General features: G+C 39.1%; 1 protein-coding gene across 7 annotated transcripts in view; it reads left to right on the forward strand.

Annotated features, from left to right (window-relative positions):
• Window positions 1–22,770, forward strand: part of arhgef1 (Rho guanine nucleotide exchange factor (GEF) 1) — a 39,591-nt gene that overhangs the window by 6,397 nt on the left and 10,424 nt on the right. For 2 of the 7 annotated variants that reach the window (XM_026183716.2, XM_026183718.2), the window contains exons 2-13: window positions 10,745–10,831; window positions 10,941–11,054; window positions 13,753–13,851; window positions 15,001–15,043; window positions 15,154–15,259; window positions 16,850–16,990; window positions 18,762–18,791; window positions 19,618–19,726; window positions 19,922–19,991; window positions 20,130–20,162; window positions 20,733–20,921; window positions 21,361–21,496. In XM_026183716.2, coding sequence (XP_026039501.2) covers window positions 10,781–10,831; window positions 10,941–11,054; window positions 13,753–13,851; window positions 15,001–15,043; window positions 15,154–15,259; window positions 16,850–16,990; window positions 18,762–18,791; window positions 19,618–19,726; window positions 19,922–19,991; window positions 20,130–20,162; window positions 20,733–20,921; window positions 21,361–21,496 — 1,121 coding nt within the window. In that variant the 5' untranslated portion in view covers window positions 10,745–10,780. Of the gene's footprint in view, window positions 1–10,744; window positions 10,832–10,940; window positions 11,055–13,752; window positions 13,852–15,000; window positions 15,044–15,153; window positions 15,260–16,849; window positions 16,991–18,761; window positions 18,792–19,617; window positions 19,727–19,921; window positions 19,992–20,129; window positions 20,163–20,732; window positions 20,922–21,360; window positions 21,497–22,556; window positions 22,569–22,770 lie in introns of all 7 variants that reach the window. The other 5 variants (XM_080308420.1, XM_080308423.1, XM_026183711.2 and 2 more) reach the window with 4 other exon arrangements.

Consider the following 22,770-nt stretch of genomic DNA (forward strand, 5'->3'; position numbering starts at 1 on the left):
AAATATTCATCCTGTTCCCTGGCATTTCTGGCTTTGTTTGGTATAGTCTTAAAATCAGCAGCAAACGAACCTACAGTGGACACACTAATGCACGCAACAGACTTGTGAATTAGTCGGGAGTTGTTTTGGTCCGAAAATGCTAATCAGAGATGTCTGTGTTTGGTTTTTAGCAATTACTGCTCCACACACACACACACACACACACACACACACACACACACACACACACACACACACACACACACACACACACACACACACACACACACACACACACACACACATGGAAGCAGTTAGGACAAGCTAGAGGTTCACTGTGAACTGCCAATCCATGCCAGTCGATTTGCCTCAGCCTATCAACTGTTTCCATGAAGCCAGTGACCTCTATATGGGGATAAGGCGAGAGAGAGGGGATGGGGCGTTTTTGGCTTGGAGTTGAGGGTTATGAGAGTAGGAAAGTGAAGTATGCTTTAGCTCTGAGGAGCGACAAGAAAATGAATCAAACGTCTGTTAAGCCTTCATGAATATGTGTGCATGAGGACATGGAGGGGAGGTTATAGCTCTCGTTATATGGGATGCCTTGTTAACCTCTTTAAACTAACAAACACTGAGGAGTATTGCGCTGAGAGTTGGTTGGGGGGTTCTGTCCAGCATCATTAAAAACCTCTGAATCTGCTCAACTAAAACCATATGAAAAGAAGGTCATTGATTCTTTGCAGAGGTTTTGTCCAGATAAAGGTCACTGTAGGATCTTGTGAAGCAATGAAGAAAAAAATCTGCCTGTGCTTTGCCCGCTCTGTTGGCCATAATCTTATTTTAGCCACTACGTAATGGTTGTTGAATTACATAATTGACCCTTGTCTACTAGCTATGAATGCACTGGCTGTTTTAGAAGTGAGTGTAAAAGGGGCCACTTTGTTTAACGCCAGAGGTAGAGGAGAAGAAAGTAATATATACTTAGAGAGATGAAAGTCACAGAGGGGAAAAAAATGAATGGTAGACGAAAGCTGTGGTAATGCAGAGGAGGAGAAAAGGCAGTCTTACCTCTTCAGTGCTGATGAGCCACTCTCTTATTGCGCATGCACTGATGCACCGACTTCCCCTGTGCATGCACGCTGCTGTGCAACATAATTATGTCACAGGTAGCCTTTTTTTGTTTTTTGCTCATTCCCTGCCTAGTGACAAGGTTTCAAGGATAACTTTGCCCTCATGTAATGCTCAGACTTCTGTTCTGTTGCCCTTTTATCTCACACAACATTCATAATGTGACATTCAGTCACATCAGGACTACTTATCCTGAAATGTCTTATTGCTGAGAATATGACTTTTAATCAGATATGTTTGTTTCCTATGTCTTTGAGCTGATCTCTGCAGGAGTAATGCCCATGAGTCATACAAATTAAATAACATTCTCTTTGTACTGCACTGAGGCATTTTACACCTCACACGTGTTCTGCTCAAACCCTGCTCCTTCCTTCCAGCCCAACCCATAGCCTTTCAGTGCATGTGCATTTAGGCCTGCACTTTTTCATACTTGTGGATGTTCGATTTATATGCCATCATGTCCATAGGTTTGAACCTGATGTGGTTGGAATGCAAACTTTATGTTTTAATTCAAGGCTTGAGTTGGTTAGATGCTGGGAAAGGATTAGTGATCCTCCATTTCAGTTGTCATCTGTGGTCTTTCATGCTGTTTGGTGTTCCTGAGCTGGCCAGTGCATTCCTTCTATTTAAGAATGTACCAGATTGTTGATATGGCCACTCCTCAAGTTTTTGTTATCTCTCTGATAGGTTTATTTTGTTTATTCAGCCTAATGACAGCCTCCCTCGCTTTCATCAACATCGCTTTGAGAGTTTCGGTAAAAAGATGCCAAATACAAGTTGAATCTTGTCTTTGTTTTGTCAGCTGGCCATGGCTTGTCAGTTAGATGTCCAATTACTTTTGAGCCTATAAAAATAGGGCTTATATATAAAAATGTGTATAATGCGATACTTTTGTTAAACACCAAAAATTCAAGCTGAAGGTCTGCACTTCAATCAAATCTTAACTGTTTGATTTTTAAATCAACTGTGATGGTGCACAGACACAAAATTACAAAAGAATGTGTCCAAATTCCTATGGATCTTACTGTGACCTTTTTGTGACCACAGGATGCTTATTAAGTATAAAGATGTATAAACACAACATCGGGGCTTTATGTGTTGCCACATCAATTTTGTGCTGGCTAAACATTCAAAGATAATGTGATGATGAGCTGAAAGACTTTAAAACTGTTGAGTTATTTTCTTTATAGAGCCGGCTGTCGGCTAAGTTGTTAATCTAAACATCTGTGTGGACTTGACATCCCAACACACAGCACATGCTCTACAGTCAAGAGTTCCCTTTGGTTTTGTTTATCCTAAGGTGCTAGCTTACTGTCAGCTCTGCCAGCTGCAGCTAAAACCATTTGGTCAAGGTTGGAAGAATCTAGTGTGCGTGCTTGTTTATACTTGCTGAAGAGCAGATGTATACTCTGTAGGCCTTCAGGTGCAGGGCCATGCTCTTAACAGTGTTTCTCAGTACTTACATGCTTGCTACTCTTTCCAGGGTGTTTCACATTTATGTTTCCATTGCCTGTTTTCTCTGTTTTTCCATCGTGGCAGCCTTGTTCTTAATTTCCTGTTGAAGTGTGTCCCTTCTTTCTTTCTTTTTTTTAATTTCTGCTCCACACTCCCTCTCCTCCTCCTCCTCCACCTTCACCTCCTTCCTTACCAGACCACTGGTTTTACTTCTTCTGTCTTCCATAAGGTCAGTATAAACTATATACTGGTGCTTATAGCCACAGTTTGTTTTTTGTTTTGTTTGGTTTCTTGCTTTCTTAGTTATTCAAGAGCTTTAGATTCCAAGATCACTAAAACAGGATATATGTAATACATATAATCATTTTTTGGGAGGTTTTTTTTTAACATGTGTGTAGTTAACAAAAGAAAAATCCTGATCCACTGAAGCCATGCCTGCTCTTTAAACAGTTAAATGGTTGTGCTGCATAAGTGGGTACATTTGAAGAATGTGCAACTTATTAAATAATTTTTCATATCCGGCCAATTTTACATTTTGATAAGCGAGCCGCTACCTTTGTTATGTGGCCACATTTGGCCTTAAGTGTTAACCACAAGAGATGACTAGACCTAATACAGGAAAGTCAGGTTACCAGTTTTAGATGTCAGGCTTTTGTTGGTAGCAGCGTTGTGATATAACAACTACTGGAAAGTCCAAACTTGACTTTTTGCACAGTAGATTTAACAAAATGCAGCCACACTGCTGTCTTATTTGATGTGGCGTCAGTTTGGAGCCAAGTCTAAGCAAATCTTCAGAAAATGTAATCAAGCTAGTTTTCATAATAAGGTTTGAGTAAGTCCACAGTTGTGAAAACTTGGGAGTGTTCTTCAGAAGCAGCTTGTTTCTCCTGCTGCTCAATGAGTTAGTCATGAAAAGCTATTGTAGCAGTGCCTGCTGTTGTCTCGCCAATGGGAATTTAATTGGATGAGAGCATATTGACCAAACAATCAACCAGATTTTGAGATCGGTCTGATATGTCTAAGTGTCTTATTTAGCTTTTATTTTAAATATATATAATGTTGGAAAAAAATATTTTGAATATGTTTTAGCTGCAAGTCAGAGCACAATGTGTAGCCAGGCCCTGTAATTTAAGGCCATTTGCCCCTATTCACACCATTATCATTTGAGTTCTGTTCCTCATTTGTTCAACACTGGGTTTCATTTATGCACTGCATTAACTTCCTTATCTGGTTCCCATGTGAACTAAGAGATGAGCGGGACCGGAGGTTTGTTTGATTCAGTTTTGACAACCATGTTTCATGCGGAAACACTTGTGGGCACCAACTTTTTTTTTTCTTTTCAAAATGTCTCACTCATTCTCATCTCTTTTCTGTCTCGCTTCCTCTCTCTCTTCGCATCTGATAGGTCATACAGGAAATGGTTCTGATAGCTTCCTGAGGAAATTACACCCACTTCCTGTCTGTGTGCCTCCCCATTTGCCACCTTGTCCATTTTTTTTCCAAGTCTTTTCTCAGGCTCCTCAAGGATAAGCCACTGGGGGAGTGGAGGAGCAGCAATACTGCTAGAAATCCCCCAGTTAGTGCTAATGAGGTTGAGGCCTGATGAGCAAGCCAGATAAACCATACAGCAGTACAAACACAGCAGGCAATGGCCATTAGCTGTTGGGTTATTTTTGGATGCTACCCTCATAGCATATAGAGAACAGGACACAACCTATTGTGACCAAGTATAAGAAGGGAGCAGTGACATATGTGTATACAATGGATTCTGTAGCCAGGTGCACCAAGTAATTGTAAACAAGTCTACATCTATCTAAATTTAGTGTTTTCAGTACAGGATGTATGTGTCTACATCAACTGGTTCCTCACAAATTTCTCATATTTTCACTTAGAATAATTTCTTACTCTATCAGATATTTACTTATTCCAACTTGAGAGCCACTTGCTCACACTTCCTTTTTTTCTCTCTCACAATCTCTTGGGTGGTTCAGTTTGACTTTTAAAGCACTTTCAAAATATCAGCAAACCCTTGACCTGGTGTGAAAACCTTTTCTAATCTCTCTGATTAAGAACTTCAAATTTGACATCACCAATGGGGCTGACTAGCAGTGTGGTTTGTTGCAGAAATATGAAATCTTTTACTGCAATAGTTCAACTTTTTTTTTAAAACTAAAACATGAAAAGAAAAGAAGGGATCCTAAAGTTCCCCTCCAGACAAAAGTGTATTTTGTTTATTGTTACATTACATTTGACCTCCATTGTGTTCGAGGAAGCATGCTAAAGTTTTACTCCATTAAGCGGTTTTCATTTTCAATTTCTAAGGAGAGAAAACTACTGTGATCAAATCAAATGTGTAAGGATGATTTTGTGATAGCATAACTAGTTTGTAAACTCCTTGTTGTTGTGTTGTGAACTTCAAAAGTGTCAGTGCACAGTTACTAAGAGTGGACCAAAAATCATAGATTTGGGATTTTCGTGTAAGCAAGAAGCAGAGGTAGTTTAGAATTCGGGAATTGAATTGATTTCTGTGTACGTGTGCAAAAATGAAATACATGTCAGACACAAGTTATTATGTAAAGCATGGATTTTAAACATCTCTTCTGAACACATATGTTAATAAAATGTGTCCATAGCAAATGATCAAAATTCATCCAGTGTTGCACTGTTTATCTTTCTGTGCACACTTGGCTGAACGTATACTTCCACAGGTTTATAGCGTTCCTCTTGTTGCTGGCACTAGTTTTTCAAACTGCGGCATGGTTCGGGGTGACCTCTTAAGCTCTGTAAATAAATGTCTGCATAATATTATGTTAACATAATGTTGCAGTGGAGATTGCTCCTGTGGTTCAGTAACCTGAATGTGTTTTTTCTTTGGATAATGAACCTTTTAGTTCTTGGTTTTAAAAATGTTGCCATGCCATTTCTCCTCTGCGGTGCATCATTTAAACTTATTTATAACACAGGGGTCTGACAGCCACTGCCATGTGATTGCAGGAGTTTGATTGACAGGTGCAATGCAGATTTTGGGGTGATGTCACAGTTTGACGACTCCACTCTTCTTGGTCATAGGAGTTGTGCTAAAAAGCTCATTGTTTTAATGTCTTGCAAGTGAATGTGGGGTTTACATGAGAGCTGATGCAAGTGTTATCATGCTGCAGCAAAACCTTGGTGACCTGGTGGAAATATAAAATGTTAAACTGTGCAGGCTGGTTGCTGCTTTTTTTTTTTTTTTCCTCCCATCTTTTTTTTCCAATTTGAAGTGTTAGACGTCTGCATGGTCTGAGATGAAGAGGAATGCTTTGTAAAGACCAGCTGTCAGAGAGCACACACACAAACACACAAGTTTACCAGCAGCTCTCTACAATAACATAGGAATGGCCCCCTCCCATATACGTGCTAGGTCCTAATGCACACACATACACACACACACACACACACACACACAAAGGCACGTACGCTTGATGGCTATCATTAGATTGATGCCACCTGACACTTAGTTAGTACTGGAATGTGATGGAAGGGAGGGGTGGTGGGCAGCTGCCGACTCAGGAGCACCGGACCTGATCTCCGCGCTTCTGGGACGCTCTGTTCAAAAACTCACACCCTTCCTTTTTTTCCCCTTAGCAACGCCTGTATCAGACTGGAAAGACACTTGCAGCCTAGAGCTTATGCCAGTTATCCTGTAATGTATGTGATGGGCAGAGGGTCTGGTTATTGCTCAAGACCAAGACTGTATCCATCTGTTGTCTGAATTGTGCCATATGCTGGAATGCACCACTTGGCTCATTCTGGTCAGAGGAGTCCCTTCATAGTCCTAACCCTGCAATTAGCTTCCCTCTGCCTACCCCAGTTTGTCTTTCAATGTGTGAACTTGTACTGCAGCTCCTCTGAAATCAACCAAGACATAACAATAACAAAGGCTCAGATTTCGCTGTCCTGTAATAAGGAGAGTGAAATGCTGAGAACCAGTATTAAAAGCATTTTATGAATGTTTATATTCTTTAAACATTTAGTCAGTAATAATTGGGGAAACTACTATAAATAACTGCTATAACTACTATACCAGTATAGTAAGTTTGTGCACTTTAAGACAGTTGTTGGCTCATTTTTTCAGCTAAAACTCCAGTGCGGTTTGATGGTCAGAGAGTAAGTAAAGAATAAATATAAAATCTAATTCAAACAGTTACTTGGTATATGTGAACTTTAGAACCTCTTACTGTACACTGAGCTCCATGGATCTTACAAGATTGCTGATGCAATTTTCTGGTGAATTGACTGGTTAGTAGACATTTATTTTGTACCTGTAAGTCTGCATAAGTTACCATAGCAATGTACCCCGTTTTAAAAGTTGACCACTTTCACAGCACTGAAAACACAGTATTAGTAATGGAGTTAGCTGGTTAAGCCCAAATCCTACTTCATATTATGACCCTCTGGACATATACATAATACAGTAGCAACATGTCCATAATAGCCTTTATAATAGGTATTACTACTGATTAAATAAATTAAGCTAATTATTTCTGGTTATTTTTGGTTAAACTCAATAGGAATGGCCAAAATTGTTCAGGAGTTCTGGGCACTTTTTGCCAAACAGAAGTAACCAGAAGTCAATAGGAATGGCTAAATTTGCCCAGGATTTTCTTTCTCAGTTCAGTTTTTGTTCTCACGCACCTATTGTTAAAACTTGAGTGTGTTAAGAAACGTCCACAGCATTTTATCTTTCCAGTAAATGCGTAGATATGTTTTTCCAGCACTAATCATTGTCGTCATGGTGTCAGAACTTCTTCAGTGGCATGATAAGGTATCTTTGATGGTCTCACTTTAGTATGGCGTTGGCGGTTGGGTCTATGGGTGTGAAAAAGAGGAGACGTTTCCCTCTGTGTCATGTTTGTGTATGTCCGTGCAGATGTGCGTTCATGGCCCTGGCAGGCCTGTGTCTCTCTGTTTGGCTAACCCCTCCTACGCATGTTGCTCCAACACTGGCCTTTCTCAACCTGCAGCCCACTGGAAATGGCCATGAATGAACACATTCTCTCACTTTCTGCCTGTCTCCCAGTTTCACTTTCTGCCTGTTTGCAATCTTACCCACTGTTTCACTCCCTCACTTTACCAGAGCTCACGGTGACTTTCATGTCTTTCTCACCCCACTTATCTTCTATTGAACACATACACTGAAATCAGGCCATAAATCAAATAATGATCATCTACACAGTCACATTTCCTTATAAACTCTAACCACTTAGTGAGTTATTTGTTCCTACTTAACAGACAACATGCAAAACCGCATATGTGAGCAAGTTTACAATGGCACAAAAAGTGTACTTAAAGTATGAAAAGACACTGAGAAACTCTGTGGATTTCATGAATCTTTTTTTTTTTTTAGAAGAAGCTAATATAGTGAGTTTATCAAATATCTTACAAATTACAAGTTATATAACTACATTGATGTAATAATCCTGAGAATTTAATATTGCTATAACAGGATATTCTTGTCTACACTGGTTAAAAAATAGTAAAGGTACAATTACCGGAGTATAAATGGCGATGCAAAGCTGAATAGCTGACACCTTTTCATACTTTGCACTGTATACAGATTATAATAGGAAACTTGCTGTAAAAAGCACAACACTTATCCAAATCTGACTGTCTTTAGTCTTGACTCTGGGCTAGAATAGAATGTAAAGCTCTATATCATTAGTCCCTCCTACACTAAATACATACAGGTACTCTGCTATTTAAACAAAATTAAATAGAAAAGAATGAATGTAAATGAGTCCTTATACTAAAGAGGTGCTAGATGAAACGTTCAAATATGCTTCTTGCTAACATTTGGTCATGACTTTCTCTTCTTTTTCCCCCTCCTATGTTTTTAAGATGAATCAGTTTTTAACCATTTTGTCTCTGTACTCACTGTGCCTTGTGTTCTCACCTAACACTACAGTGCAGCTTTTTAACGTGTGTTTGTGTGACTGTGTGTATGTAATTGGGTGTTCCCTGGTGGCGGCTCTGGGTCTGCAACCTTCAGAGGACTGAATACAAGGGCTGTGTGTTGTTTGTGTGTTTTGGGGAAGAGGAAATGGTTTGGGCTGTAAAAGGGTGCGGCTAAATTGATGTACTTTTTCCCATTCATCATTTTCTAAAGCAAAAATTAGAATAAACCTTTTATTTCCAATTACTTGAGCTGCATTTTTAGACCTGAAGAGCTTGTGTCCCAACTAGAGGAGAGATTTCTGCAGAATGTTTTTACTGAACCCAACACAAGTCTGGAAAAATAAGGGACAAAATCTGGACACACTTCAGAGAATGTGATATTTTCCAATGCATGTTATACCCCAGGGAGAATTGAAGGAAGAAGTAGAATCCAAGGAAATCTCTCTAAAAAATTAAAAAGGAACAAGGTTGAAAACCAATATTTAAAGCCTGTTATCTTCAAGTCATCAGCCAGCACTGCATTGCAAACAGCCATATAAATCACTGTGTGGACTCCAGAATTCTTCCTAAACCTATCATGAGTGAACACAGTTTGTCACAGGGTCCATAATTGCCTATTAAATAAATTAAAGGTTCACCTAAGAAAAGTGGGAAAACTTGAACACATACCCTGGGTTTAAGAGTAGATGGCCATATAGTTTCTCAGTAGATGGTTCAAAAGCCTCTATCCATAATGGTACTACATGGGAGATGCAACAAGGCATGGCTGTCTTATTCATCTATAAAGGCCCCATAAATGCTAATGTATACAAGTTTTGTAGCAGCATATGCCACCATCCATATGATGTCTTTCCTATTTCAGCAGGGCAACATTCAGTTCATGTTACAACAGCACTGGTCTATGGAGGGAAGAAACCCTGGTGCTAAACTGGACTATGTTTTCTTATTGAGTAAAAATCGTAAAACAATTCCCCTCAATTCCCAAAAGGTTGAGTGTGGTTATAAAGGTACTCACTGTAAACTCATAAGTTCAAAACGATTACAGCCTCACCAAAATGTAATGCATCCCTCACTCATTATGAGCCAACCAGCTGACACACAGATGGATATGTATAAGTAGCTGCTCTCCTCATTTGTGCAAACGGATAGTAAAGGTCAAGTTACTAACTTAGTTCCAAAAATACAACTATATGTGATTAGCTGTCTATCAAATTGTTACCGGGGGCACCTCTAAATGGATTTCCTAAACATTTTGGTGCTTTACTCTAGAGATAAGTTTTTGTTCTCATGTTCATACCTATAGTAAGTTTAGAATCACGTTTAACATCTTGATCCATACTCAATAATCCAGTTAAAGTAAATCCCAGAAAGATGATTGTGTTCATCATTCTATTTTGATTGTTATGCAACTGTACTGTTTATAAGGTTGGAGAAACCTGCAGGGAGCTGAGACTGAAGAAGTCAGTGATGAAACATTCTCCCACGGTGCCTCCAGATGAACAGAATCAACTTTCTGGGAATCACCAGTTAACGAAACTTGTATATTTAAACACAAACTTCACACAGAACAGGAAGTTTTAACCCAGAACTTCGTAGAGTAAGGCAGCAGTACTAACCACACCTATCTTGTCTAATTTACTTTTTTTTTTAAATTTGTGTTACGATGGTGGCTATATTAACACAGTCTCATAAAGCATTGTCTTCTAGTCATTTAAAAAAACAATTTTAAATCAAATTCAGAAATACAGTTAGCAATAGTTCCTTTTAAAAGAAGTAGTAAGGACATTGGTAAGCATACCCCAGCTTTTCATTTAACAGGTATTAAATTTAAAATGAACAGATCTTCTTTAAAAACATTTATAAATTTTTATTTAATAGCACTCATTGTTAGTGAAAAATAAATAATGCATTGAATTTTTGTGACTTTCTTGGATTGTATGAATGGGATTCTACTTAAAGCAGGTCTCTGCTTCTAATACAAGGACCCCACAACTATTATGGCCCATCAGGATTGTCTCGATCTCTCTCCAGAAGGCTGGTTTAGAAGCTGTGACATTTTTCCCCATCTTTCTGCTTGAACTTGTAGAACACTGGGAAAGTTCACTGTGTGTAAACTGTCATCTGGCTTTATGTCTGGCTCTGCTCAGTGGGAGCCCAGGACGTCAAAGAGATACCCTACCACTTCAAAGTATAGCACATAACTTTTGCTAATTGTTTTGTTTTCTTCCCCTCCCTGCCTCTTTCTCCATAGCAGGGTGTGTCTGGACCTCAGTGCTCTAACCCAGCCATGAGCATCATCGGGGCTGAGGATGAGGATTTTGAAAACGATCTGAATGAGGTGAGTGCAGAAAACAGTGGCACATGAAGGACTGAATGTTACTTGATCATCATATCTCAGATAAGTTATTCCATCTCCTTTTACACCTATTTATTTTTGTCTGTCTCAGTACGTGGAAGACCGGTCCAACACCTTTAACCACATAGAGCAGTTGAAGAGTCGGCCGACCCACCTGCTGGTTTTCCTGCAACATGTCATTCTGCAGTTTGACCCTGCTCCCCTGGTGAGAACTCACATTATGCAAGGTCCACTACAGCCAACAAGCTATATGAAACTGAGATAACACAAGCTTCCACAGAGCAGCTGCTGTTAACAGATATTTTTACAAAGTTAGTGACGATAATGATGAGTAACTCTAAATGTAGAGTTAGTATATCACCTTTTAGATATGATCTAATCATGAAATCCAAATCATAATAGTCATCAGTTTCTGTCTGGCTTGTGTGAAACACATGAAACAGCTATTTTGATGTCCACTGTACCTCAGTGTGGATTAAGACTGTTTTACCTATGAGTCCAATTTTACTTTTCAGAGTTAATATTTGGATTTAGGATAAAGGTTAGAATTAGTTGTTGGTTGGGGTTAAATTGGAGACCATGGAATGCATAATACCGATGAGTAACCCCCATGGGAATAGAGAAAAAGGTTTGTTTGCGTGTGTATGTCAGTGCTGATCAAAGGCATGCCTGTCCTTTTCCCTTTATTCTGCATGCAGAGAACATGACCCACCCAGGTACTGTTACACGTTTCACACCCATGATGTGCTCCATCACCCCCCTGCTTTTCCCTCATGTTTGTCACGACTTGAGTCGTGTAGTCTGTTAACAAAATATTTGTAATTCTGCAGCATTTAAGAAAATGTGGTTTGCATCAGTGGTTGCGTGCTCAATTTGCTTTGGGGTTATAGTGCGTCCACTAGACAAATGCAGGTTGGGGTATGTGCATGATAATCTCTGGAGGGGACAATAACTACTTTATGGGATACTGTCATTAGGATTCAACTATTAAATTGATGTCAGTCATTTTGTGTTAGACATTAGGGGTGCAACGATACACAAAATTCACGGTTCGGTTCGATACTTTGGTGTCACGGTTCGATATTTTTTCGATACAAAAAAATGTTCATGCATTTTTAATTTGTCATTTATTAAAATTATAAATATATATTTTAACTCAAAAGTACAGTTTTTAAATTTAACCCTAACCCTAACCCTTGTGCGTGTTTTTTATTTTGACAGCGAATGCGCACCTGCGGACCACTTATGTGCAGCCCTGGTTATTTAGCTCGTCATATTGCAGCCACAGAAATTATTTTGTCCATGAAACCATAAAGCTGCACTTTCTTTTTGCCTTATAGTCTGATTTGTCATAACTTCTCCGTTTTGTGGTAAGCTTTTCTTTGGCTGTCACTTCTTCACCCTGACCTGTCTTATTTGGCTCAGCAGAACTGAAATGCTTTTACACGCTCACTCACATAAGCTCAGCGATTCTCTGCGCGATCAACCTCTCACATGTTTAAGCTTGCTGCGGGAGATTTCACTTGTCATGTTTGCATAGTAAGCTAACGATGAATAAGACGATGTCAGAGGAATTGGTGCACAAATTATCATCACTCACAGATCAGTGCTGTCGCTCTCTATACACAGTTCGCACGATTGCAAAGTGAAAGCAAAAAACAAGCGCAAATTCAAACGCGATTTCAATATGTCACATATTGACAGTGGCTCACCGATGCCAATGACATAATTACCCAGCTACATTTCTGAAAGAATGCAAAAGCATTGACATATATTTTTCCTTCCTACAATAGCCCGACGGGCAGGGCAGAGATAGAGTTTGGTAGCCCGACTGAAAAAATCGCTAGCTCCGGGACGTCGGGCTAGCGATATTGCGAGCCCTGTATCTGATTGAGGAATCACTCATCTTTGGAAAAGAGAGTTTATTACAGAGAAATGGCTCTTTCCAAAATAAAAGCTATACTATCCGCTTCTTCTGGGCTATATTCTCAGCAGCATAAGGAGAATCATGTGCTAACAGCTGTCTAAATGACTCGGCTAAAGTTAGTAGCATGCTTGCTTTTTTTTGTCTGCTTCCACTTGTCTTTGCACTAGGATGATGTCGGCGTAAATGTGCAGTCATATTCGTTGTGTTCCCACTAGTGCTTTCAGGTTAATCTCGTTGAAATGACCTTAACGCCACAAGACGGCAAATCTCCGTTAACGAGCTACCGCCGATCGCTCCGTGCATGGGGCTAGACGGCCAACACGTTAACGAGCTAACTGCGCTAACACACTAGTTCACACCAATGAGGCATTGCATGGCACATCCAACATACTGTTTTACTTTAGTCCATGACTCGCTTACCTTCAGAGTCATACGTCACATGAAAACCAAAATAATTCCAAACGCCAGATCTGAATGAGGTTCAATTTGCCTGTTGTAAGGAGAGCTTAACTTCTGTCTCGCTAGCTTGCCCTGCGCTCTTCCTTCTGACTATGCTGTCTGTGTTGAGCGCTCAGTGGATCTGCGCTGGACAGTGCAGCCTAGGCGGAGTAGTCGAACACAGATTCACTGAGCGCTCAACACAGACAGCATCGTCAGAAGGAAAATTGATAAAATAAATTACAAATGTTGTATTGTTCGATACATATGCGTACCGAACCGAAAGCACTGTATCGAACGGTTCAATATCGATACGAATATCGTTGCACCCCTATTAGACATGTAAGCACACTGAGTCAAACTGAAGTTGGGTTTTTATGTCTGGCATGCCTTTATGTGATGTAGGTGTTTGTGATCTTTAGTGGTCATGTCAAATAAAATTGTGACAGCTGTGGTCATAAATTGGCACAAGTAGTTATTTTAAAAGATTTTGGAGCTATTCAGTACTAAATAAAATTGTCTTTTTCCCAATTGTCAGCTCTGTTACCTCCATGCTGAGCTCTTCAAAAACCTCAGTGCCAAAGAGACCAAAAAGCAGTTTGGGGATTTTTACACAACCTTCTTGGACAAGGGTGCAGTAAGTAGCAGACTACTCAACATTTCTGTCTTTTTTAAAGCCGTCTCGATTATCAAAAATTGGCCCAAATGTTTATACCTTTCATAGCCAAAATAGAGATAAAGATGTAAAGCTTGAAACATTAAATTTATTGCAGACTTCATGCAAAAAACAAAAACAAAAAAAAAAAACACAGAACAATTCAGTACAGAGAGGGAATGAAGTCACTCTGATAATTAAATACAAAGTATTTTATACTCTTTATACTCTTTATCTTATCTGTCCTTATTTACCTTTTGCTGTAAATGGAGTTATAATTGCACTGTAAAAAAAATTGATAACCACTAAAATGATTTCTTCCCTCAGATTCTTTTGGCTCAAGTTCTGCTTGCATGATTTGAAATATACCCATAATAACAGACTGTAGGGTTGGCTCCTTGTCTATGTATTTTTAGATCATTGATATTCTCTTAATTCTTAGGTTTAAACTTATCTTTGAGCTTCTTAACTTCAAGGTTAGTAAGACAAAAGTAGCCTTTGTATGATCAGTACAATATTGTGTTTTATTTTTCTAAAATTATGAATTTACTGAGCTGCTCAGCTCAATAAATAAGATGAACTTATGAGAGAGGAATCCATTGTTTTTGTTTGCTTTGTCTGTACAGTATCTGTCTTGCACACCTGGCCCACATTACTGTCCGTTATATTTGCTCCTCAGAGCTCATGCACTGTACATGTCTATCAGTTGAGTCAAACTCCCTGCCAGCCCGTACAGCCTCACAGCTTCCTGTCGAGATCGTGGGAAAGCCCTGTAGAAGGAATCATCTTCGCTCAGTCCCTCCTTTCAGGGTGGAAAAAGGAGGGACTGAAAAAAGGAGGTTAACCCTCTGTTAACCTATTGACGTAAAGTTGGCCCATGTGGTTATTTTCATGTCAATGACAGAGCTGACATGAGCACAGAGCATCCCCCTTTGGAGTATCTGTTTTTTCTCTTATCTATATTTCCTGTGTTAAAATGCCACCCTGTGGTGACATCTAGCTACTGCATCACAGTGTTTTACAAAACAAACTGAGAATCCATACTGTCAGTTAGTCTGAATGTTGTCTGAATCGTATCTCATTTTTCTATTTTTCGCTCTGTATCTTTTTGTCATTTGCTTCACATTACAGGTTCTGAAAGTGGCAGTACCAGCTCACGTAAACTCTGAGTTGGGTAAGTTATTTTCCAGTGATGTTTATAGATATAAGTCAGTGCATTGTTGTTTTGTTTCTCTCTAGTTTTTGACTCACTCTTTCCTTTCTCTTTTCCGTCTTCTCCCTAAGATCGATCCCGTCTAGATGTGCTCACAGATGATATCCAAAAGCGCTTTGTTCAGGACATTCAGAGCGTCCAAGTTGCTGAAGTGGCCAAACAGTTGGAGGATTTCAGGTGAGAACTCTACTCAGTCTTTACATACTTTACTAAATTGGCAAGAAGTTTATAAATGCACAACAAGCATCTCACAACATGATTAGAACATCCAGGGTTGGGATTAATGGCTGGTATGTGATCAGGAACATTCTTGAAACTTTGGTTAATTAATTTTTAAAAAATTACTACAATAATAATTACACTTTTTATTAATCTAAAGGTTGGTGTTGTTGGTGTTTCTCCTCACTAAAAAAAAGAAAGCTTCCGTTTGATGATCTGTCTTGTTATTGTCTTTGATACATTTTCAGTGAGTTACTTCAAAACAAGCTGAAAAATAATTTTCAAATTTTGGTCTCAAAAAGTTTATTTTGTTTGTTGTTGGAAATGAGAGTTAAAAGGTGTAACAACACTTATCTGGACACTGAGCTGCTTTAGATTACCATCTCAGTTCTTTTGCATTGTTAACCCAATAACTACAATTCTGCATTACTCAAGTAACTTGAAACAGTTTTTTAAAGTAATTAATTGGATTCAACTTCTAGGTCTAAAGCTATTTATGAATGTTAGTATTTGACAACATTCAACAGTTATGTGAACTTAACATTACTGTGCATATCCTGATTGTAGGTATGTAATTTATAAAATCTAGCCCTCCTCCATTTAGAATTGCAACAGTGACTAATACACATTAGTCACTAAAGGGAAGATTAATACAAAACTACCAGTGTTTACACATAAAGATTTCAATATGAAATCTTTATGTGTAAACACTACAAAAGGTTGTCTTGTCTTTCTCTATCCTATGTTAATGACACCTGTGCTTAGGTAAACAGAAATATGCAGGCCACTCTTTACCAAAATCCATATGAAGCACACTGATCTGACATTTGAGAGTAAGATGACAAAGGAAGGTTGAAGGTCATGGAGAAAAAATGAGTAGGTGATTCTATAATTTAATTTTTTGCCCATTTCTCAGTCCTAGATTTATGTGTACCTTTTTAATGAATTAGAAAAACATAATGAACTTTGCAAAAGTCTTGAACCACAAAAGTCTTGAACCACCCCTCATTTTTTATGTGCAAGCTTAAATTGAAATACGGAATATAAGGTAAAAACACAGTTTGAACAATTCAAAGAAACTTGAAAGTAAGTATTTGGTATGACCACATCTATCCTTCAGCACTGCGTAAACTTCTTTAGGCGACTTTCTTGTCATTTCTTTAAGTACTCTTCAGGAATGGTCCAAAGCTCTTCTTTGGATGCTATCTGCCTTTTGTTCACTTTTTCACCAAGATGAACTCACACTGCTTCAATGTTGTTTAGGTCTGACCTCTGGAGAGAGCAGTCCATGACTGGTTCTATTGTATGTTTTTCTATCTGGGTGTACTTTTACTGCTTTAGCAGTGTGTTTGGGGATCACTGTGATGCTGACAAATGATGCTATTGCTACTCATACACTTACCAGTCGGTATTACATGGTGGATCAAAAGCTGACTGTGCTTTTCTGTTACTTTTGCACAACACTGTCTTCATTTTATCCTTTTAGTGTTAAAAGTTTGAGATGTTTTTGCTAAACTTGATTCTCTGCTCTTGCTCTGTGTTGCCTAGGCAAAAGAGGATGATGGGTATGACCCTCAGTGAGGCTGAGCTAAATGACGTGGACAGCCACTATCCCACCGACCGTGTCCCAACGGATATGAAGGAGAAGTCTGTTGCTGAGAACCTCCTAGAGAAGATGTCTGAGACACAGTGAGTTTTACTCCACTTTTCAACAAATATTTCAGGTATCCAGCCTCCACAAAGTGAAGTTCAAGTCATTTTCTGCATAGAGATTCTGCTGGATGTGCTTAAAATGCCAACGATTACTAATAATGGGTAACCACTTTACATATTACAATAATTTTTTGTTAGATGTTCTTGGGAGCTATTTTCTCTGCTATTACTTTCTGCTGTGCACATGAAGATGACTGATCTGTTGGCTAAAGCTGGTAGTTTTATATTAATCTTCCCTTATCTTGCTTCTAAACTTCCTTAAAAGGAAAGCGTTAGCATTAGTCGTGCACAAATCCATTTCCAAACAGCTTATAAAGCAGGTAATTGATGAAATTAAGATGACAAGGGACTTGTGATTGAAACACAACAAAACAGAGCCAGAAAGACATGAGGAAGCGGAGAAGAAAAATGGAGTCAGTAGTGCCACGCTGGCAGGAAGGCTCTCCCCTGGCATTTTGCCAACTGAAGGAGGGCTGGTAGTGGGAGGTGGAGGGGGTAAGACAGCAGAAGAGACAAAGGAAAAGAAAGGGCCAGAGGGTTATCGATGCTGGATAGCTCCTGCCCTGAACACAGTTAAAGAAAGAAAGTAAGAGATCTAGGGGAAAGTTAATCTATCCTTGACCCCGTGGCAAACCACAATGTGTTATCCTCTACAAGAAATGAGTCAGACAGAGAGGGAGACGAGGCCAGGGAAAGGGGCAGAAGACTGTCTAACTTCATCTTGTCAAAGAGAGAAAAAAAAGATCAGCAGAAATGAAAAGAGGTGCACTGTGCACAAGCAGCACTCATCCTGTGAATATAACCACGATGAGAGTGGAGGAGACACAAAAAGCCTGCAAAGGAGTCTCTATCAAAGACGTGATAATTCAGTTTTGACTCACTCAATTACTATCACACAGTTGGATCTTTATCTCCAGTGCACAAACGAATCATTCAGCCTCACTCCATTCAGTCCTGCTCGCTATTCCTCTCCGGCACTCCCACACTCAGTCACCCCTCTGCACTCACACGCACACACCTCCCTCCATTCTTGACCACAACACAGTGACCTCACCCCATCTGTTTCTTATTGGTCTCTTTGATGAAGCGAACAAGGCAACCAGTCGATGTGATTGGATTATGCAAGGAAATCCCGAGGAAACCCCTCCCATCCTTTATGTTCATCTCAAAACATCAGTATCCAATTTCCACAGTCTTGCCTGCATGTTGCATCAGACAAACATGGTTAAATAGACATTTCCGCTGCGCTGGAGCACTTCTGATTTTGCTTTGCAGGCGGCTGACTGAAGAGACAAAGCAGGGCAGAGAATTTTTGATACTGAGGACAGCAGTTTGGTTTTTCTTTTGCAAATCGCCAAGTGTGCAGATTGAGTTTAAAATTTCTGGAACAGGCAGAAGAGTAGCTTTTGAAGCATCTTTTGCACTTTTAATCTTTTTTTTTTGTTTTAGATTTTTAGTTTTTCTTTCCTTTTTTGGTGGATTCTTAGAATATGATCAATAGCTGCAGCTCTGACCCCAACAGCATAACAATCAGTTTTGAGTTGTATCAAGAAAAGCTTAATCACTTCAGATTCCACAGGCCTAAAACAGAGTTCATAGTTAGTCGAGCAAGAGAAAGAAAAAATGTTACTTAAAAGGAAGAGGTGAGTTAGATGCAGCATCAGAATTACTTTTGTTGTTTGTTTCTTTGTTTTGTTTTTTCTGTCTACAATAGTGACATCGCTGACACTTGTCTCTGTTCTTTCAGATCAACAGGTGCCTTTGATGAGGATAAATGGTGAGTCAATGGTGTTGTTGTGTATATATATTTTTTCTTCTTTGTGTAGCAGCTTTGACCTCTGCAAGCCTGGGTGTGGTCCGGCCAAACATTTGGCATACTGTTTCAAAATGTATGTTGCTGTAGAAGTATGTTAGAAAATCCAATCCAAAAATATATATTTTTTCTGTATTGTCACTGCACTCGTTTTTATTCTATTTGCATTAAATTTTTCTTTTAATGTCCTTATTAGACAATATATTCTCTTAGTGCATATATTTGACTAACCTTGTCATGCATGCCTTAGTGTCTTTAGGCTACTCTCTGAGGACTCCTCGTCCTCTTCAGTTCAAATTCTTTATTGTACGCCTTGTACTCAGGCGGCAGACTCTGAGAAACTGTGCAGTGTCTGGTAATGTGATGCACTTTTGTTCTATGCACATCCCCAGTGTCTCCTCCCTTTCCTAGCTCCTTTAATATCTCCTCAGCTCTTTGTGTCTCTTCTTTTTCCCTTCCCACTCTTCTGAGCTCCTCCTCTCATGCTCCTCCTCTGGACATCTGCAATTCTCCAACTCCCTCTTTCCTTCTAGTCTTTCATGAAGTTCGTCCTTTTTTTTTTCTTTTTTTTTTTTTTAAAACCAAGTGTCTCAACTGTATTACTTGGAGATAGAATAAGCACACTGGTATTTTTGCTGCCATTAATGTGAGGACACATGCGTCTGTAGGGACTTTAAATATAAAATATATATATATATATATATAGATATATATTCTGGGAATTTAAGCAAGTTCATTTGTTTAAAAACTATATATTATTATTAACACAAGTTTCTTGTTTCTCCACTAGCCAAACCATCTTTAATGCTGTGGTCTTGTACATGAAACACCTCGGGGTTAAAAACAAGGCAGCTGACAGTAAGAAGTCCAAAGGAGGTTTCTTCACTAGAAAGACTAAGGTAAGGTAAACTGACAGCATTGGTATCCTATTAGAAAGCTAAATAAATGCATCAACAATCAGAACAGTGCAAGGCAATTATTGGCCTGCAGTGTTCTTCTTAAACCATTTTGTAGTTGAATTTGTATTTTTTCAGCCTTTTGATCTTATTTTAATTTTACCTTATTTTTTAATTTCCTACCTGGTGATATTGCAGCCCAAGAGTAAGGATGATATCCCAAAGGCCAAAAGCTCAAGAGTGTTTCCTGTTTTACCAAACTGGATGGGTGTGTATAAATTTTTTTATTTTTCCTGTGTTATAATTAATATACTAAACTATATAATATACTGACTTTTAAAATTTGCTAAGTGATGTTGATGAATAATGTGGATATGAAAATATTTTGTCCTACCCTTCTTTCCAGTTACAGTTGAGTCCAAAATTAAAGTGGATGAAGGTAGTCACTGTTCAGAATCCTCCCCTTCTGCTTTTTAACTTGTAGATTGAGAATGGTACTAATTAACCCGCAAGCATGTGTGCATGTCCTGAATCAGTACAGCAAAGCATGTGGGTGGAGCATTGTTTAATTGATGTTGTGCATTGGAGTGGTTCTTTACAAATATTATACTAGCACTGAGTCTTTAAACACTGAAAATGTCATAAGTTTTCATAAATATTTTCTAATCTAAATGGTTGTTCCTCAACTCTTAGACCTTGTTGGCTAAAATCACTTGTGTGGCCCCCTAACCCATACCCATCCAAATCTCGTAGTTGATGACTTTGCACTTTAACTCAGGATTCCCCATTTGTTTTGTGTCTTGCAGAGACTTGCATTAATCTAAAAAACATTGTTGATATACTTTTTGTTTCAAACCAGTCCTTTTGTTAGCTGCAGAAGTCCTGTCTGTCTGACTTACAAAATCTGCTGTGTGCTGTTTTTTGTTTGTTTGTTTGTTGTTAAGTGAATGAGGTTCTTTGTGGTCATGGTTTTTTGTTTGTTTGGGTTTTTTTTCTTCGTCCTCTCAAGCAGACAGGGATAGAGGGTCAGTCGATCGCAAAGGTCCTGGTGCTAAAACCACCCCAAATGACTCTGGAGTTCCCACTATATCGTTGAACAAGAAGCAGAGTCTAGTCCCTCCTGTGCAACCTGCGGTAGATGTTGATTCCCCAAGCAACAACGCCACCAGCACGACTACCATAGAGGCACACAGTGATGGTAAGGTTGCTCATTGATACTGATGAATGAGATACACCACAGTTGTTTTGGTGTCCTTGTTTAGTATTTTATTGCACTGCCGCTGTCATGGTGTCATGACATGCTTTTTCAGGAGATTATTTGAAATGATGGTGAAACATTTATCTGGCCAGAAATAGTTTTCAGTTTAAAACTCTTTTCTAAAATGAAAACATGTTGTGATTTGGGCTAAATTCTAACATTCTCCTAAAAGTCGCACCCTGACAGTACTAATGTACACAAGATATAACACACAGGCATTTTATGGGCACATAAAAATTGTATCACTATTATATTATACCAGCCTTCAGAGTGATTTGATGTGTTCTTGTAAAATGATTTCCATTATTTCTTTTGCTTAAAACAGAAGGTCAATTTTATTTAACAGAAAAATGCTAAATTTAATTTTCAATTCTTCTAGCTGTCCCAAGCAATCGTTTAGAGCTTCCAACTCTGCAAGATGACTTGCCCTCTGGGCCTGCAGGTGGGCTGATCGAGCCCATCTCGCCCATCTCACCCAGTGACATCCCGCCTGAGGAGCCTGTGGAGAAAGAAAGGTGAGAAGGACGGAGATAGTAATAACAAGTATTGTCTAGGGAGTAAGATAATATCTGCAGTGTAATGAGTAAGAGATTATAAGCATTTCACAGATTTAGAGATTGTAATCAGATTATAATTAGACTTTATGGGAGACGAATGACCAGGGTAAAGTGGGGGAACAAAATGTGTTTGAATTGCTGAGGCTGGGGCGAGCATGGTAAAACTCCCCCAGCAGTCTGTCCCTGCTGTGTGCTAGCTTTTGTCATGCTGCCCATTGCTCGCTAGCTAACAGAGTCTTCAGTCTTGAGATGGACCCCGATCAGGTGAACCCAAATCCAGCCTTCTACTTCCAGCACTCTGCCTTTCCTTTCCTCATTCCCTCTCTCCTTTTTCTTCTCCATAATGGCACGTGTGCTCTTTCAAATATCTTCTGTGTTTTTTGTGTCTGCGTCCTTTGCATCTCTTGTTGATGTTTACAGCAGAGCTTTATTGCAGGTTTTGTCGCATATAGACATCCGCTGTGCAATTCTATCTTTTTTGGGGGGGATTGAGGTACATGTTGGCAATAAAAAGGCATATTTATCCATACTTGCATATTTGTGATCATAATAGTGCCATTGCATCAATATTGACTCTTTCTAAGTCACAGCCATTAGCCTTGTTAAGCCAAAGTAAAAGCTTTATAAGAATTTGAATATTGGCAAGTTGTTCTACTGCCAGGCTTGAGACAAAACTTAACACTATGTAATTACATTAATAGTCAAATATAGACACTACATTTAGTTCAGCGTTTTTAGTTCATTAGAGCTTTTTATTTTATGTGCTTTTCAAGGTGTCTCTGTCTGTTGCCATGGTCAGGGCCCGTCCTTTGTCCTGCTTGTCTCCACCGTATGTGGTGTTAAATGTTGTGCCAGGGGCTTTGGCATCGTTTTTGGCATGCTATTCTGACAGAGGTTTTAAAATTAGTTTAGGATAGTATGGAGGGATGTGCTTTTTGAACATTATGGTTGTCACTGTGGCTTACAATAGTTGTGTAAAGGCGAGTGTGTAACAATGTGGTGTCCCGTGTTTTTGCAGACGGAAGACAAGGTGGGTGTCAGCGCCTTGACAGAGTCATGGACATGCTTCAGGCCTTATACTGATCGCATATCACACAAACACAGAACACAACACTCACATGCACATGCTCACATTGAGCTTCACAGTGCTTTGCAGATACGTAACATAAACATGGTGAAACATTTTTAACCTGCTTGTGAAAGAATTAGCTGATTGTTGAGATTAGCTGGAT

This window comes from Astatotilapia calliptera, chromosome 11 (genome assembly GCF_964374335.1).
Source record: "Astatotilapia calliptera chromosome 11, fAstCal68.1, whole genome shotgun sequence".
Taxonomy (NCBI): domain Eukaryota; kingdom Metazoa; phylum Chordata; class Actinopteri; order Cichliformes; family Cichlidae; genus Astatotilapia; species Astatotilapia calliptera.